Raw genomic sequence first — 17,701 nt, 5'->3', positions numbered from 1 at the left:
CATGCCGACCAGATTTCCAAAACTGTACCAGTTGCCCTTGCCTGCATTTGGCCCATGTCCCTCTAAAACCTTCCCATTCATGTATCCGTCCAAATGTCTTTTAAATGTTATAATTGTACCCGCCTCCACCACTTCCTCTGGCAGCTCGTTCCATGTCCACAGCACCCTCTCTCTGAAAAGGTTGCCCCTCACATCCCTATTTTAGTCTTTCCCCTCTCACCTTTAGCCTATGCCCCTCTAGTGTTGCACTTCCACACCCCATCACAGGGTGGTTTTTATTGCTCAATCTTCAGTGTGCCAATCAGAAGGCTGTGTTTTGTGCCCCGCCGCAGTTACCCTTCAGGAGGTGGTGATGAGCTGGTTATTACAGCCCACCTGGTGTTGGAGGGACCAGAATGCTGCTGCTGCTGCTGCTGAGGGGGGGCTTCCGGGACTTGGATTCAGAAACAGTGATATTGTTCCAACTCAGGATGGGCGAGAGATTTCCCTGGGGCTTCGTCAGTGTTCTTGGGGCTGCATTCAGCCAGAAAATTGGAAAGTATTCCACCACTTTTTATAACTTTGGTCTTGTAGATGGTGGACAGTGTTTGGAAGTTCAGGAACTGAGAATTTCGCAACAGAATTCCCAGCCTCTGACCTGCTCTCATCGCCATGAATATTTATCAGGGTTGACTCTGACCATGGTTCCATGTATAATACTCAAACTTGTAACTCAATCTGACAAGTAATGGCTAGACTGTAACCTGGTATTTGAATCAGATACTGGGTCAAAGTAACTTGCTTCCACCAATCCATCCGTCAAGGCTGTGATCATCCCCTAACATTGAGTGGGGACCTTCAATCCCCAAACCCTCACAGCCCACCACTCCATTGGAGGCTGCTCAGTTCAACACAATCAACTTTATGTTGCGATTCTCTCATGTCCATTAAGATGTGAGTATGGACCACATCGAGTTGGGAGGCCAGTTTCTGAGCTGTACGTTCGACAGAATGTAAACAGGATCAGAATCAGAATCAGAATCTCTCCACTTGGAAACACCCTTGAGTTGAGGACTAGTTCTTCTTGAAACAATTAAAAACTGAACATGGAGTTGAAAAGTTGATCATGCAGTCTATTTCTAACACCAATTTAAACATGGAGGCCTGAGGTCTACTACATGGCTGAGGCACTCAGCACATTTACCGTTTTGGTTTGTAAACTGGGCTTCCTGAGACCTAAGGTCACAGAGATCACAGCAGATTCAGAATGGATCCACAAAGTACATCAATTGCCTGCACTAGATGACCCAAAAGCAATTCATTTCTGTCACTGTCAATCAATAGGCAAATGTTTAATGTCAACAAAATCTAGCCATTTTCCAATGGACTCCCAACACTGTCATTCAGAAGGTAGGAAGACAAATCCCCCAGAGTAACAAACTAACAAAGTTCTGCAAATCTGTTTTCAGCATGTCTTAATACACAAGCTCAAATACAATAGTGAAATTTCAGAGTATGTTTTAATCTCATTTTCAGGTAGATATACTCAGAGAATTTGCACTTGTGTAAGAGGTCAATCACTAATTTCATCATCCACCAGTTGTCAATTCTAATTGGCTTCTGGATCCAATTCCCATTCTGCGCTGAATGGACATGGCAGCTGATCGATTGATTCACAAGAGTGATTGGCCATCACTATTGATGTCATTTCCTGCTTAATAAAATGAGGTCTGCTCCTGGAATATAAATAAAAGTCCAAAGGTTGTGGTGATTTTGGTAGAGTTGGTGGTAATTTTAAGTTTGTGGTTGGTCTGTGACTTGTCTTGGGTAGGCAAGTAGTGCAATGTTTGTCACAAAATGGCTTCCCAGGTGTGTCAAAACTATCACCAGGATTGTGAAGCTGCTGTCAACAAGCAGATTAACCTGGAGCTCACTGCCTCCTATCTCTATCAGTCTTTGGTGAGTGTTGTCTCTATTTATAATTGCTTATATTATGTGAAGTAAAGTTTTCCTTATTTCAAATCAACTTGATACTCCTGTAGATTGACTTTTGTAGCTCTTACCTGTTTCACATTTCAAGATAGGTGTGGTGTTACAGCAACAATGGTGTATGATACTGATGTGCAATAATGTATGCAAGGTGAAGTGTTGTTGGTTAGTGTACAATTCCCTGATATGGCTGTCATAGGCAGTAACTGTCACTTCCCTAGGGTTGTCAAAACAGGATATTTTACAGGAATAGCTTAGAAACCATTTAGGTCAACCATATGGATGTATGCATTGACCAGCTGCCTTTCTGCTGCTTTAATGTATTCTGGTATGTTTGATTTTATCTTCTGCTAATGCTAAATAACTATCATACTAGTTTTGATACTGTGAAAGGGAGTTATGGCAGTGTTTATCAATGATACTTGGCTTATCTGAGCAGAGGTATTTAATGTCAGCCTGTGATTGGCCTCCACTTATGTATGCTCCAGTTGAGGCCTATTTAGCTTTCTGTATTATCCACTTGTGTGGGTGGTCAGGTAGCCACTCTTTGTCCATCCCCTCACCTGGAGGAAGAGTCAATTTGCTGAAGTGTTGGTGTACCCACAAGGTGGCTGAAGTAGTCTGAAATTTGACTCTGACTGAAGAAATGGAGACCATCAAATCAGGATGGTATCAGAATTACAATGGCCCATGCTTTTCTTCCAGTAATGATTTGCCCATGCCCTTCTGAAGTGTTAGAATGTCCTATTTGGAAGGTGTTTAGTGAGTGCTGCAGGGTACCTGGTAGACAATGGACATTGAAGGGAGGTGGAGAATGCAGTACCAATGGAGTGGGCTGTTTTATCCTGGATGGTGTCTGCTTGAATATTGTAGGTACACTCATCCAGACATGTGGTGAATATTCATCACACTCTGGGCTCTGTTTTAAAGGTTCTCTCTCATGAGATGAGGATGAAATCCCTAGAGCTCTGTTTGATGGAGGTGGGAACAGCTTTCATTGGTGAACCAGTTAGTGTTTAATAAGGATGGATCACTCTCTTTCACTCTGACCTGAGTTGTCCCTTCATAATCCAGACTGGGACCCAACAGTTGGGGAAGGATCTGTCAAAACCACTGAGGTTGCCCAGACCCTAACCTTTCCTCATTAGAAAGGCAGTTGTATAGTGTATAATCCAGGGGTGATGCAGCTGGTCAAACCATTCTGCTTTATAAAAACAACTATCTACATTCTCTGGTAGAAGCACCAACAAAAGGAAATGGGAATTTAAGACAATCCAACTACTTGGAACCCAATGGACTCAATTGCAACATAACAAAGGAGCTGTTCCCATCCCCACAACAGCCCAAAAACGCCCCCTTTAGTAAATGGTAAATACAAACACTGCTTCTTGCTGGCAGGAGAGTTTTCAGAGCAGTCAAGTAAGAAACATCTGTTGAAGCATGGAACCTAGTTTCAGAGTAACTGCTTCTCTGCTACGAGCAGTTTTTGCCTGTTAAAACAAACCAAGATTGGAGAATAACTGGCCACTCCCCTGTCATTGTTTGAAGAAGCTATTGCCAGACATAGCAGCACCTCTGCCTTTATGACCCATCTTGAAGGGGACACAAACCAAAGATGAAACATCCTGCTTAAGGAGTAGCATTAACATAACATTCACTTGTGAGCATGATGGCTCAATGTATGAGTCAAATGTGGGTGTAAATCTAATGGTTTGAACTGCTCAAGTCAAACCAAGCATAGTGCTTTTCAGTTTACCTGTGGATGGTGTCACCAGCTTAATGTAATGCTTAATCTGAGTTGCATGAGCTTTTCCTGTATCGGACATTTCCCTGATCAAATTACACTTTTCTAATCGCTCAGTTGCTTGCTTACAATTCAAAGGCTCCTTGCACAGGCTTTCCTCAGCAAACCCTGGGTCCCCTTTCTCTCATTCCCTTCCATTCCACTCATTCCCTTCCATACTCTGATATGAACACGTCTGTACCATAGATTGGAGCAGTACAAACAATCCCAATGATCTACAAGTTGCACAAAATGCTCTCTCCGAATTAAATTAGTGCCAGCAGTGTGAAACACCCATTTTTCTAGTTTAGCCCCAAAGGAACAATGCAGTTCCTTGCAGCAGCCTCATGGTTACTTTCTCATTGAATGGCAGGACTGGCTTGAAGGGCTGAATGGCCTACTGTCCCTGGGTTCTGATATCAGTTTTGTATCTGTTCATTCAGAAAAATGTCCTGGTGACTGGGTATTACCCTCTGGTTAATGTTGACTGGACTTAGTACTCCAGTGGCTTTCCTTGTCACCCAACTGAACCCTCCCCTTGTTAAAGGTTATAACTTCACTTGGTTTCATGCAGAATATTTGAAATCTACCATCTTAGACCTGGTCTGCACAGAAACAGGCCCTCTAAGCCACTCTTCCATGCCAGCCAGATATCCTGCATTAATCCAGTCCCATTTGGCACATATCACTCTAAATACCTCCCATTCATATACCCATCCAGCTGCCTTTGAAATGTGGTAATTGTACCAGCCTCCACTATTCCTTTGGCAGCTCATTCCATACACCACCTTCTGGAAAAAACTGCTGCTTGGGTCCATTGATGTCCATCCCTCATGTTAACCCTGTGTTGTCTAGCTTTGGACCCCCACCCCACCATGAATACATCCTGCACTCCAGTTTCCTTTATTGAAGAGTTTCAGTCAATGTCTAATATCTTCCAATTCTAATGGTGTTAATGAGCAGAAACATGAATTTAATGTTTCTTTCCTCTGATGCTGTACCAGACCTGCTGAGCAACTCTCCAGCTGTTTAATCCAAATTAAAACATGGATGTTGCGTGTCCTCAGGAGGAAGCTGGGGTTAAGAGCTGCTGGCTCACTGGACAACACTGGTATATTAAAATCATTTGAGAATGCAGAGGATTAATAACTGCTTGAATAGGCAGGCAGTCTGAGGGCTAAATTAGTCTCTACTTCTCCCAACTAGAATTGGGGCCAGTGATGTGCTAATGGGATGGAAATGGTTCTCTTTTCAGATGTCGTACTTTGACCGGGATGATGTTGCCCTGCACCATTTCTCCCAGTTCTTCAAAGCTCAGTCCCAGGAGAAGCAGGAACATGCAGAGAAGCTGCTGAAATTCCAGAATCAGCGTGGAGGCAGAGTCCTCCTCCAGGATGTGAAGGTGGGAATGTTGGGGAGGGGAATGGCTACACTCGTGATGTGGCTTCAATCCATCAGTAACAGGGTTTGCTCATCGTGAAGGGGGAAGTGAAGAGTTGTTTGTCTTTCCCATCTGATCTCTTCCATCTCCAAGTCACAGCATAGAAACAGGCCCTTTGGTCTACCATATCTAGCTGACCAAACTACACTAATCCCACCTACCTGCACTTAGTCCTTCACACACTATACCCTGGCATTTGAAGTATTTGTCCAGATGTTGCTGCAATGTCACTGGACTAGCTGCCTCCCCCACACTCCTCAGGTGCATTCCATATTTATCAAGTTTCCTGAGATCCCACTAAACCCCTTCCTCCTCAAATCATCTACTGGACTTGAGGATGGTACTGGCACTGCAGTATCTCAGTGCCAGGGACCCAGGTCCAATTCCAGCCTCTGGGAACTGATCAAAGATGTGCCAGTCAGTTTGGTCATGCTAAGTATCCCAGTTTCCAGGGATACACAGGCTACATTTTTCCCTAAACAGGATTACAGGGTTGGGTGTGTCAGTGTGGGACCCACTGGAGGGTTGATGTGGACATATGACTGACTTCACCTCACTAGGGATTCTGATCCTTAACTGTCCTTTGTTTCCATGTTTCAGAAGCCAGAGAGGGATGAGTGGGGTAACGGTCTGCAGGCAATGCAGGTTGCCCTGGATCTGGAGAAGAATGTGAACCAGAGTTTGCTGGATCTACACCAACTTGCCACTGCGCAGACTGACCCTCATGTAAGCTTCACCTCCTCAGTCTCATCACTGCCTGACCCTCAGGGCAACACCTCACTGGTTGGTCTTTGTGGGTTTGAAATTCAATAATAAACACGTGCAAAGATGTGATTTGGTGATGCCAGTGTCAAACTGGGGTGTACAAAGTTCAAACTAACACCAGGTTATAGTCCAACAGGCTTATTCCGAAGCTCCTGCTTCCAAAATAATACTCTTTGACCACCTGAAGAAGCAGCACTCTGAAAGCCAGTGCTTCTGAATGAACCTGATGTGACCTTTTTTTAATTTGTCCAGATATAACATTGTAACCACCAGTGTGGATCTGGAATGATCAATATTACAACTCCTCAGCAAGGAGGAAATTGGATTATAATCTGGTGGGAGTGCTGAAGTGATATTGGCCACTGAATCCTCATTCAGGACCATTGCAGTGTAATGATCACCATTCACCACAATACAACTTGGCTCCACTTAAATGGCAAGATGTGCCAGCTGACTGGCTAATATATCCGCCAGTACAAAATCTCTTTGGATTTTGGAGTTGTCTAGACCTATTACTGCCCAGTATGTTTTGCAGCAGGATTCTTAATTGTCTTGGATTGTGCTAATGTAATGAGTTGTAATATTCCTGTGTTCCAGCTGGGTGACTTCCTGGAGACTCACTATTTGGATGAGGAGGTTGAGATCATCAAGCGACTTGGGGACTACATCACCAACCTGAAGCGTCTGGGAGCTCCTGAGAATGGGCTGGGAGAGTACCTGTTTGACCGGCTCTCGCTGGAGGACAGCAGTTAGTGGGGCATGGGGTACTGTCTGCTCTTGTCTGAATGCATTACTGACTTCACTTGGACAATCTGGCTCCTCCCTAGGGAGAAGGAATATGTTGGCAAGAATGTAATGGCTGTACGACCTGAATGGAAATTAATAAAATGTTCTATTGATCTTGCTTTTTGTCCATCATTTGAACCACTGACCCTTCTCTCAAATTTGTTTGCATCTTTGGGGGGCTTGATGTCAATAATCATCCTGCAATTTGGCTCACATCACTAGACCAAATGTCTCCTCTTCACTCTTACCTCAGCCAACACTCCACACCCCACTGGACAGGAATAACTCGATGGAGTTTTTGTAACTAAAATTCAAGCTATCGTGCCCCACATGAGGTTGGGTATTTTACACTCTGGAGTATTAAACCTTTTTTAATGATTCTTTTGTCCAACAATAATACTTTTTTGCCTAAAACTGTAGGCATTAGTTCAAACAGTGGGCAGGGAGGCTTCCATACCTTGTCAAAAGGTCAGCTCCAGACATCCATTTCCCTCGACACCCCACATCTTTGATTCCAAGTCCATTTCCAGAATTGCCCATCAAGTGTTCACCTCAGCATCAATGTCGTCCTTTCCTTTGACAGGACTCTGCAATTTGGAATCAAACACTGCATGAGCTGGGTGACCAGATCTGTTCCCTTCTCTTCTAGGCTTTTGGGTGAGATCCATCTGGTTCTGGTTACTACCCCGATGGTAGAATGGTATGATCTCAATTTGTCTTGTATAGCTTCCCTGTGGAACTCTAACATGACCAGGATATTCTAAATGCTACTGTTTTCTTTTACCTCTGAGCCCAGTCTTAGGAGCCCATTGGGGTTCAGACCAGCACAGGGGCCTGTGATCTTCACCCCTTGCCTTGTTACAGCCCTTAGCAGTGGGGTACACAGAGTGGCTCATTTCTCCATAGTCTGAATCAAACATGCAGCACCTGATGAGCACCTTGATTAAATACCCATTCGAGCACAACTAGGAGTCAATCCATGTACCTCCCTATCTGAAGACTCACTCCTAACACCGCTCCTGCACTTTCAATAAACCTTAAGCCTGCCCACCCAGAGCTGGGATAATTCACTGCAGACACACATTCCTGGGAGTCAGCTGAAGAAATTCTCCTGACCTGCATTCAATTAATACACATGCTCTCATCGTCACCTACAGCTGAAATGAGCAGGATGACAGTGATCTGGGAATAATACAGCAATGCTTGAGGTGAGATGCTTCCATCTGATTTACTCTTGCTGCTAAAGTCAGCAGTTTGCAGTCCAAGCTGATCCTAGCTTCCTCCCAGCTTCCCATGTGCTGAAGGATTCTCCTGATGCAGTTTGATTTGACCCAGTGTTGTTGAAGGAGTAGTGATTTCTCTCCAAGTTGGGGAGTGCTGTCGTTCTGAAAGGAAACCTGGAGATGCTGACTCTCCTGTACAGCTGCTCCTTCATCTTTGGGGTTTCAGGGATCATGGGTTAGGGAGGGGGCTCTCCTGGTGACTGTTTGAGTGAATTTTGTAGTGAGCATCCACTGCAGCCTTCAGGGAGGGTTTAGGTCCTTAACATATTTATTCCCCAACGTAAAACCTTTTATTGTAAACAATCAAGTCATGCCGACATACTCTCTACAGTGCAGGCTGTGGCCATTCAGCCCATTGAATCTGCACCAATTATCTGAACAGCATCCTGTTCAGACCCACCCAATCCTCTTAACCCTGCATATCCCATGGCCGATTCACCGATCCTGCACATCTTTGGACTGTGGAAGGAAACTGGAGCACTCATAGGAAACCCACACAGGCACAAGGAGAGCACGCACACTCTATACACACACACGCACACTCTCTGCGTCCACACACTCACCCGAGGCTGGAATCAAACCCAGGTCCCTGGTGCTGTGAGGCAGCAGTGCTAACCACTGAGCCACCACACCATCCTAAAGAAACATGCTGTTGCACACCAGTAGAGTCATAGAGTCATACATCACAGAAGCAGACCCTTTGGCCCAACCTGTCCACACCGACCAGATTTCCAAACCTGTACCAGTTGCCCTTGCCTGCATTTGGCCCATGTCCCTCTAAAACCTTCCCATTCATGTATCCGTCCAAATGTCTTTTAAATGTTATAATTGTACCCGCCTCCAAAAACTTCCTCTGGCAGCTCGTTCCATGTCCACAGCACCCTCTCTCTGAAAAGGTTGCCCCTCAAGTCCCTATTTTAATCGTTCCCCTCTCACCTTTAGCCTATGCCCCTCTAGTATTGCACTCCCACACCCCATCACAGGGTGGTTTTTATTGCTCAATCTTCAGTGTGCCAATCACAAGGCTCTGTTGCGTGCCCAGCCACAGTTACCCTTCAGGAGGTGGTGATGAGCTGGTTATTACAGCCCACCTGGTGTGGGAGAGACCAGAATGCTGCTGCTGCTACTGAGGGGGGGCTTCCGGGACTTGGATTCAGAAACAGTGATATTGTTCCAACTCAGGATGGTGAGAGATTTCCCTGGGGCTTTGTCTTTGTTGTTGGGGCTGTATTTAGCCAGAAAATTGGAAACTATTCCACCACTTTTACTTGTAGATGGTGGACAGTGTTTGGAAAGTCAGGAATTGAGAAATTCACAACAGAATTCCCAGCCTCTGACCTGCTCTCATCGCCATGAATATTTATCAGGGTTGACCTCGGACCATGGTTCCATGTATAATACTCAAACTTGTAACTCAATCTGACAAGTAATGGCTAGACTGTAACCTGGTATTTGAATCAGATACTGGGTCAAAGTAACTTGCTTCCAGCAATCTATCCGTCAAGGCTGTGATCATCCCCTAACATTGAGTGGGGACCTTCAATCCCCAAACTCTCACAGCCCACCACTCCACTGGAGGCTGCTCAGTTCAACACAATCAACTTTAGGTTGAGACACCCTCATGTCCATATCGCTGTGGGTATGGACCATGTTGAGCTCGGAGGCCAGTTTCTGAGCTGCACATTTTACAGAATGCAATGTAAACAGAACCAGAATCTTCCTTTGGAAACATCCTTGAGTTGAGGGACTGGTCCTTCTTGAAACAATTAATAACTAAACATGGAGACAGAAAAGTTGATCATGCAGTATGTTTCTAACAGCAATTTAGGAATGGAAGCCTGAGGCCTACTACATGGCTGACGCACTCAGCGCATTTACCGTTTTGGTTTGTAAACTGGGTTTCCTGAGACCTAAAGTCAAAAAGATCACAGCAGAATCAGAAAGGATCCACAAAGTACATCAGTTGCCTGCACTAGATGACCCAAAAGCACTTCATTTCTGTCACTGTCAATCAATAGGCAAATGTTGAATGTCAACACAATCTAGCCATTTTTCAATGGACTCCCAACACTGTCATTCAGAAGGTAGGAAGACAAATCCCTCAGAGTAACAAACTAACAAAGTTCTGCAAATCTGTTTTCAGCATGTCTTAATACACAACCTCAGGAACAATAGTGAAGTTTTAGAGTATGTTTTAATCTCATTTTCAGGTAGAAATATTTACAGAATTTGCACTTGTGTAAGAGGTCAAAGGTCAATCACCAATTTCATCATCCACCAGTTGTCAATTCTAATTGGCTTCTGGATCCAATTCCCATTCTGCGCTGAATGGACATGGCAGCTGATCGATTGATTAACAAGAGTGATTGGCCATCACTGATGATGTCATTTCCTGCTTTATAAAATGAGGTCTGCTCCTGGAATATAAGTAAAAGCCCAAAGGCTGTGGTGGTTTAGGTAGAGTTGGTGGTAATTCTAAGTTTGTGGTTGGCCTGTGACTTGTCTTGGGTAGGCAAGTAGTGCAATATTTGTCACAAAATGGCTTCCCAGGTTTGTCAAAACTATCACCAGGATTGTGAAGCTGCTGTCAACAAGCAGATTAACCTGGAGCTCACTGCCTCCTATCTCTATCAGTCTTTGGTGAGTTTTGTCTCTATTTATAATTGCTTCTATTATGTGAAGTAAACTCTTTATTTCTAATTAACTTGATGCTCTTATAGACTGGCTCTTGTCACTCTTGCCTATATCACAATTCAAGATAAATGTTGTGTTTACAACAACAATGGGGTCTGATACTGATGTGCAATAATGTATGTCCTATTTATGTTCAGTGATGTTTCTGGGGTGCAGTGTCCTTGGTTATTATACAAATCCCTGATATGGCTGTCACAGGCAGCAACTTTCACTTCCCTATGGTTGTCAAAACAGGATATTTTACAGGAATAGCTTAACCATTTTGTGGGTGGCATGATGGCACAGTGGTTAGCACTGCTGCCTCACAGTACCTGAGACCTGGGTTCAATTCTTAGCTCTGGCAAATGTCTGTGTGGAGTTTGCACATTCTCCCCACTTCTGTGTGGGTTTCCTCTGGGTGCTCGGGTTTCTCCCACAGTCCAAAGACCTGCAGGTTAGGTGAATTGGCTGTGCTAAATTAATCCTCTTAGGTGAAGAGGAAAAATGGGTCTGGGTGGGTTGCTCTTCAGAGGGTCAGTGTGGACTTGGGCTGAAGAGCCTGTTTCCACACTAAGTAAACTAATTTAGGTCCACCATATGGAGGTATCCATTGACTAGTTGCTGTTTTGCTACTTTAATGCATTCTGGTTTGCTTGCATTTTCTGCTAATACCAAATAAGCATTTTAATAGTCTTGATACTGTGAAAGGGAGTTATGGCAGTGTTTATCAATGATACTTGGCTTATCTGAGCAGAGGTATTTAATGTCAGCCTGTGACTGGCCTCTGCTTAAGTAGGCTCCAGTTGAGACCTATTTAGCTTTCTGTATTATCCACTTGTGTGGGTGGTCAGGTAGCCACTGGTCCTCCATCCCTTCACCTGGAGGAAGAGTTGACTTGCTGAAGTGTTGGTGCACCCACAAGGTGGCTGGAGTGGTCTGAAACTTGATCCAATGACTGAAGAAATGGAGACCATCAAATCAGGATGGTATGAGAATTAAAATGGCCCATGCTTTTCTTCCAGTAATGATTTGCCCATGTCCTTCTGAAGTGTTAGAATGTCCTATTGGGAAGGTGTTTAGTGAGTGCTGCAGGGTACCTGGTGATAATGGACATTGAAGGGAGGTGGAGAATGCAGTACCAATGGAGTGGGCTGTTTTATCCTGGATGGTGTCTGCTTGAATATTGTAGGTACACTCATCCAGACATGTGGTGAATATTCATCACACTCTGGGCTCTGTGTTTTAAAGGTTTTCTCTCATGAGATGAGGATGAAATCCCTAGAGCTCTGTTTGATGGAGGTGGGAACAGCTTTCATTGGTGAACCAGTTAGTGTTTTAATAAGGATTACTTTCACTCTGACCTGAGTTGTCCCTTCATAATCCTCAACCAACTGTTGGGGCCCTGTCTGGATCTGTCGAAACCACTAAGGTTGCCCAGATCCTAACCTTTCCTCATTAGAAAGACAGTTGTATAGTGTATAATCCAGGGGTGATGCAGCTGGTCAAACCATTCTGCTTTATAAAAACCACTGTCGACATTCTCTGGTAGAAGCACCAACAAAAGGAAAGGAATTTAAGACAATCCAACTACTTGGAACCCAATGGACTCAATTGCAACATAACAAAGGAGCTGTTCCCATCCCCATAACAGCCCAAAAACACCCCCTTTAGCAAATGGTAAATACAAACTCTGCTTCTTGCTGGCAGGAGAGTTTTCAGAGCATTCATGTAAGAAACATCTGTTGAAGCATGGAACCTAGTTTCAGAGTAACAGCTTCTCTGCTATGAGCAGTTTCTGCCTGTTAAAACAAACCAAGATTGGAGAATAACTGACCACTCCCCTGTCATTGTTTGAAGAAGCTATTGCCAGACATGGCAGCACCTCTGCCTTTATGACCCATCTTGAAGGGGACACAAACCAAAGATGAAACAAGCTGCTTGAAGGAGTAGCATTAACATAACATTCACTTGTGAGCATGATGGTTCAATGTTTGACTCAATTATGGGTGTAAATCTAATGGTTTGAACTGCTCAAGTCAAACCAAGCATAGTGCTTTTCAGTTTACCTGCAGATGGTGTCACTAGCTTGATGTAATGGTTAGGCAGCATCCAAGGAACAGGAGAATCAACGTTTCAGGCATAAGCCCTTCTTCAGGGCTCCTGTTCCCTGGATGCTGCCTGACCTGCTGCGCTTTTCCAGCAACACATTTTCAGCTCTGATCTCCAGCATCTGCAGTCCTCATTTTCTCCTGATGTAATGGTTAATCAGGGTTGCATGAGGTTTTCCCTGTATTGGACTCTTCCTTGATCAAGTTACACTTTTGTAATCACTCAGTTGCTTGCTTACAATTCAAAGGCTCCTCGCACAGGCTTTCCTCAACAAACCCCGGGTCCCCTCTCTCTCATTCCATTCCACTCATTCCCTTCCGTACTCTATGAACACATTGTCTGTCTGTACCACACATTTGATCAGTACAATCCCAATGATCTACAAGTTACACAAAACTCTCTCCTGACTAAACTAATGCCAGCAGTGTCCAACATCCACTTTTCAAGTTTAGCCCCAAATGAATAATGGAGTTCCTTGCAGCAGCCTCATGGTTACTTTCTCATTGAATGGCAGGACTGGCTTGAGGGGCTGAATGGCCTACAGTCCCTGTATTCTGATATCAGTTTTGTATCTGTTCATTCAGAAAAATGTCCTGGTGACTGGGTATTACCCTCTGGTTAATGTTGAATGGAGTAGATTACACTTAGTACTCCAGTGGCTTTCCTTGTCATCCCACTGATCCCTCTCCTTGTTAAAGGTTACGATTTCAGTCGGTTCCATGTAGAATATTTGAAATCTACCATCCTAGACCTGGTCTGCACAGAAACAGACCCTCTAAGCCACTCTTCCATGCCAGCCAGATATCCTGCATTCATCTAGTCCCATTTGGCACATCACTCTAAATACCTCCTTCCTTTATTGAAGAGTTTCAGTCAATATCTAATATCTTCCGATTCTAATGGTGTTAATGAGCAGAAACATGAATTTAGTTTCTCTCCTCTGATGCTGTACCAGACCTGCTGAGCAACTCTCCAGCTGTTTAATCCAAATTAAAACATGGATGTTGCATGTCCTCAGGAGGAAGCTGGGGTGAAGAGCTGCTGGCTCACTGGACAACGCTAGTATATTAAAATCACTTGAGAATGCAGAGGATCAATAACTGCTTGAATAGTCAGTCTGATTGAGGGCTAAACTTTGTCTTACTTCTGACAACTAGAATTGGGCCCAGTGATGTGCTAATGGGATGGAAATGGTTCTCTTTCAGCTGTCGTACTTTGACCGGGATGATGTTGCCCTGCACCATTTCTCCCAGTTCTTCAAAGCTCAGTCCCAGGAGAAGCAGGAACATGCAGAGAAGCTGCTGAAATTCCAGAATCAGCGTGGAGGCAGAGTCCTCCTCCAGGATGTGAAGGTGGGAATGTTGGAGGGGAATGACTGCTGTCGTGATGTGGCTTCAATCCATCAGTAACAGGGTTTGCTCAACCTGAAGGGGGGAGTGAAGGGCTGTTGCTTGTCTTTCCCATATGATCTCTTCCATCTCTCACTCACTGCATAGAAACAGGCCCTTTGGTCTACCATATCTATGCTGACCAAACTACACTAATCCCACCTACCTGCACTTAGTCCTTTGCCCACTATACCCTGGCATTTGAAGTATTTGTCCAGATGTTGCTGCCATGTCACTAGACTAGCTGCCTCCCCCACACTCGGGTGCTGCGTTCCATATTTATCAAGTTTCCTGAGATCCCACTAAAACCCTTTCTCTTCAAATCATCCTCTGGACTTGAGGATGGTACTGGCACTGCACTGTCTCAGTGCCAGTGACCCAGGTCCAATTCCAGCCTCTGGGAACTGCTCAATTTGCACATGGCACGAAGATCTGCATGTCATTTTGGTCACGCTAGGTTGCCCAGTTTCCAGGGATACACAGGCTACATTTTTCTCTAAACATGATTACAGGGATGGGTTGGGGCAGTGTGGACCCTCTGGAGGGTTGATGTGGACAAATGGGCTAAATGACCTGCTTCATCCCACTGTCAGGATTCTGATTCTGATCCTTAACTGTCCTTTGTTTCCATGTTTCAGAAGCCAGCGAGGGATGAGTGGGGTAACGGGCTGCAGGCAATGCAGGTTGCCCTGGATCTGGAGAAGAATGTGAACCAGAGTTTGCTGGATCTACACCAACTCGCCACTGCCCAGACTGACCCTCATGTAAGCTTCACCTCCTCAGTCTCATCACTGCCTGACCCTCAGGGCAGCACCTCACTGGTTGGTCTTTGTGGGTTTGAAATTCAATAATGCAACATTTGGGGAGATGTGATTTGGAGATGCCAGTGTCAAACTGGGGTGTATAAAGTTCAAACTAACACCAGGTTATAGTCCAACAGGCTTATTCAAAGCTCTAGCTTCCAAACTATACTCTTTGACCACCTGAAGAAGCAGCACTCTGAAAGCCAGTGCTTCTGAATAAACCTGTTGGACAAAACCTGGTGTTGTGATTTTTAACTTTGTCCAGATGTAATATTGTAACCACCAGTGTGCATCTGGAATGATCAATATTACAACCCTTCAGCAATAAGGTCAAGGAGGAACTTGGATTGTAATCTGGTGGGAGTGCTGAAGTGATATTGGCCACTGAATCCTTATTCAGGACTGTTGCAGTGGAATGATCACCATACACTACAATACAACTCTGCTCCACTTAAATGGCAACATGTGCCAGCTGAGAGGCTAATATATTCACCAGTCCAAACTCTATAGTTTGCTGGATTTTTCAGCCTTATCTAGAGCTAGTACTACCCAGTCTGTTTTGCAGTGGGAATTCTCCAAACTGTCTTGGATTGTGCTAATGTAATGAGTTGTAATATTCCTGTGTTCCAGCTGTGTGACTTCCTGGAGACCCACTATTTGGATGAGGAGGTTGAGATCATCAAGCGACTTGGGGACTACATCACCAACCTGAAGCATCTGGGAGCTCCTGAGAATGGGCTGGGAGAGTACCTGTTTGACAGGCTCTCGCTGGAGGACAGCAGTTAGTGGGGTGTGGGGTACTGTCTGCTCTTGTCTGAATGCATTACTGACTTCACTTGGACAATCTGGCTCCTCCCTAGGGAGAAGGAATATGTTGGCAAGAATGTAATGGCTGTCCCACCTGAATGGAAATGAATAAAATGTTCGCTTGATCTTGCTTTTTGTCCATCCTTTGGACCACTGATCCTTCTCTCCAATTTGTTTGCATCTCTGGTGGGCTTGATGTCAGTAATCATCCTGCAATTTGGCTCACATCACTGGACCAAATGTCATCTCTTCACTCTTACCTCAGCTGACACCCCACTGGACAGGAATAACTAGATGGAGTTGTTGGAACTAAAATTCAAGTTATCATGCCCCACATGTGAGGTTGATGTCTTACAATCTGGAGTATAAGATCTTTTTAATGATACTTTTGTCCAAGAATTATACTTTTTTTTTGGACTAATGCCTACAGTTTTAGGCAAACAGTGGGCAGCGAAGTTTCATACCTCTTGACCAAACATTCATTTCTCTAGACACCCTAAATCTTTGATTCCAAGTTCACTTCCAGATTTGCCCATCAAGTGTTCATCTCCACATCAATGTCTTTCTTCACTTTAGAAGGACTCCACAATTTGGAATCAAAAACTGCATGATGGCGGTGACCAGATCTGTTCATCTTTGTTATAGGCTTTGGGTGAGGTCCCTCAGGTTCTGGTTTCTACCCAGATGGTGGAACCAGCTAATGATGATAAGATCTCAATTTGTCTGGTTATAGAGTTCCATTGGGAGCTAACATGACCAGGATATTCTAAATGCTACTGTTTTCTTTTACCTCTGAGCCCTGCCTTAGGAGCCCATTGGGGTTCAGACCAGCACAGGGGCCTGTGATCTTTGCCCCTTGCCTTGTTACAGCCCTGAGCAGTGGGGTACACAGAGTGGCTCATTTCTCCATAGTCTGAATCAAACATGCAGCACCTGATGAGCACCTTGATTAAATACCCATTCTGGCACAACTAGGAGTCAATCCATGTACCTCCCTATCTGAAGACTCACTCCTAACACCGCTCCTGCGCTTTCAATAAACCTCAAGCCTGCCCACCCAGAGCTGAGATTCACTGCAGCCACACATTCCTGGGCCTCAGCTGAAGCAATTCTCCTGAGCTGCATTGAATTCATACACATGCTCTCATCATCACCTACAGCTGAAATGAGCAGGATGACAGTGATCTGGGAATAACACAGCAATGCTTGAGGTTAGATGCTTCCATCTGATTTACTCACTGCTAAAGTCAGCAATTTGCAGTCCAAGCTGATCCTAGCTTCCTCCCAGCTTCCCATGTGCTGAAGGATTCTCCTGATGCAGTTTGATTTGACCCAGTGATGTTGACAGAGCAGTGATTTCTCTCCAAGTTGGGGAGTGCTGTCATTCTGAAAGAAAACCTGGAGATGCTGACTCTCCTGTACAGCCGCTCCTTCATCTTTGGGGTTTCAGGGATCGTGGGCAGGGGAGGGGGCTCTCCTGGTGATAGTTTGAATGAATTTTGTAGTGAGCATACGCTGCAGCCTTCAGGGAGGGTTTAGGTCCTTAACATATTTATTCCCCAAAGTAAAACCTTTTATTGTAAACAATCAAGTCATGCCGACATACTCTCTACAGTGCAGGCTGAGGCCATTCAGCCCATTGAGTCTGCACCAATTATCTGAACAGCATCTGTTCAGACCCACCCAATCCTCTTAACCCTGCATTTCCCATGGCCGATTCACCGATCCTGCGCATCTTTGGACTGTGGGAGGAAACTGGAGCACTCATAGGAAACCCACACAGGCACAAGGAGAGCATGCACACTCAATGTGCCCACACACTCCCCCGAGGCTAGAATCAAACCCAGGTCCCTGGTGCTGTGAGGCAGCAGTGTGAACCACTGAGCCACCACACC

The 17,701-nt window shown here is 44.8% G+C and overlaps 1 protein-coding gene across 1 annotated transcript; it reads left to right on the top strand.

Annotated features, from left to right (window-relative positions):
• Positions 1–1,836: 1,836 nt before the first annotated feature.
• LOC122546183 (ferritin, middle subunit-like) lies at positions 1,837–15,785 on the top strand. The gene is made up of 6 exons (XM_087978045.1): positions 1,837–1,938; positions 5,007–5,153; positions 5,793–5,918; positions 14,014–14,160; positions 14,835–14,960; positions 15,630–15,785. The coding sequence occupies exons 1-6, from the start codon at positions 1,837–1,839 to the stop codon at positions 15,783–15,785; spliced, it is 804 nt and encodes a 267-aa protein (XP_087834171.1).
• The last annotated feature ends 1,916 nt before the right edge of the window (positions 15,786–17,701 follow it).

This window comes from Chiloscyllium plagiosum, unplaced genomic scaffold (genome assembly GCF_037043375.1).
Source record: "Chiloscyllium plagiosum isolate Xiang-an unplaced genomic scaffold, Cpla_swu_hap1 HiC_scaffold_33, whole genome shotgun sequence".
Taxonomy (NCBI): Eukaryota; Metazoa; Chordata; class Chondrichthyes; order Orectolobiformes; family Hemiscylliidae; genus Chiloscyllium; species Chiloscyllium plagiosum.
Note: the sequence above shows the minus strand (reverse complement) of the source record. Positions and strands in the feature narration are given on the sequence as shown.

Excerpts from the sequence above, each read along its gene's own strand:
- LOC122546183 (XM_087978045.1), top strand. The coding sequence starts at position 1,837 with ATGGCTTCCCAGGTGTGTCAAAACTATCACCAGGATTGTGAAGCTGCT. Across the intron at positions 5,154-5,792 it reads TCCTCCTCCAGGATGTGAAG|AAGCCAGAGAGGGATGAGTG; the intron begins GTGGGAATGTTG and ends TCCATGTTTCAG. Across the intron at positions 14,961-15,629 it reads CTGCCCAGACTGACCCTCAT|CTGTGTGACTTCCTGGAGAC; the intron begins GTAAGCTTCACC and ends CCTGTGTTCCAG.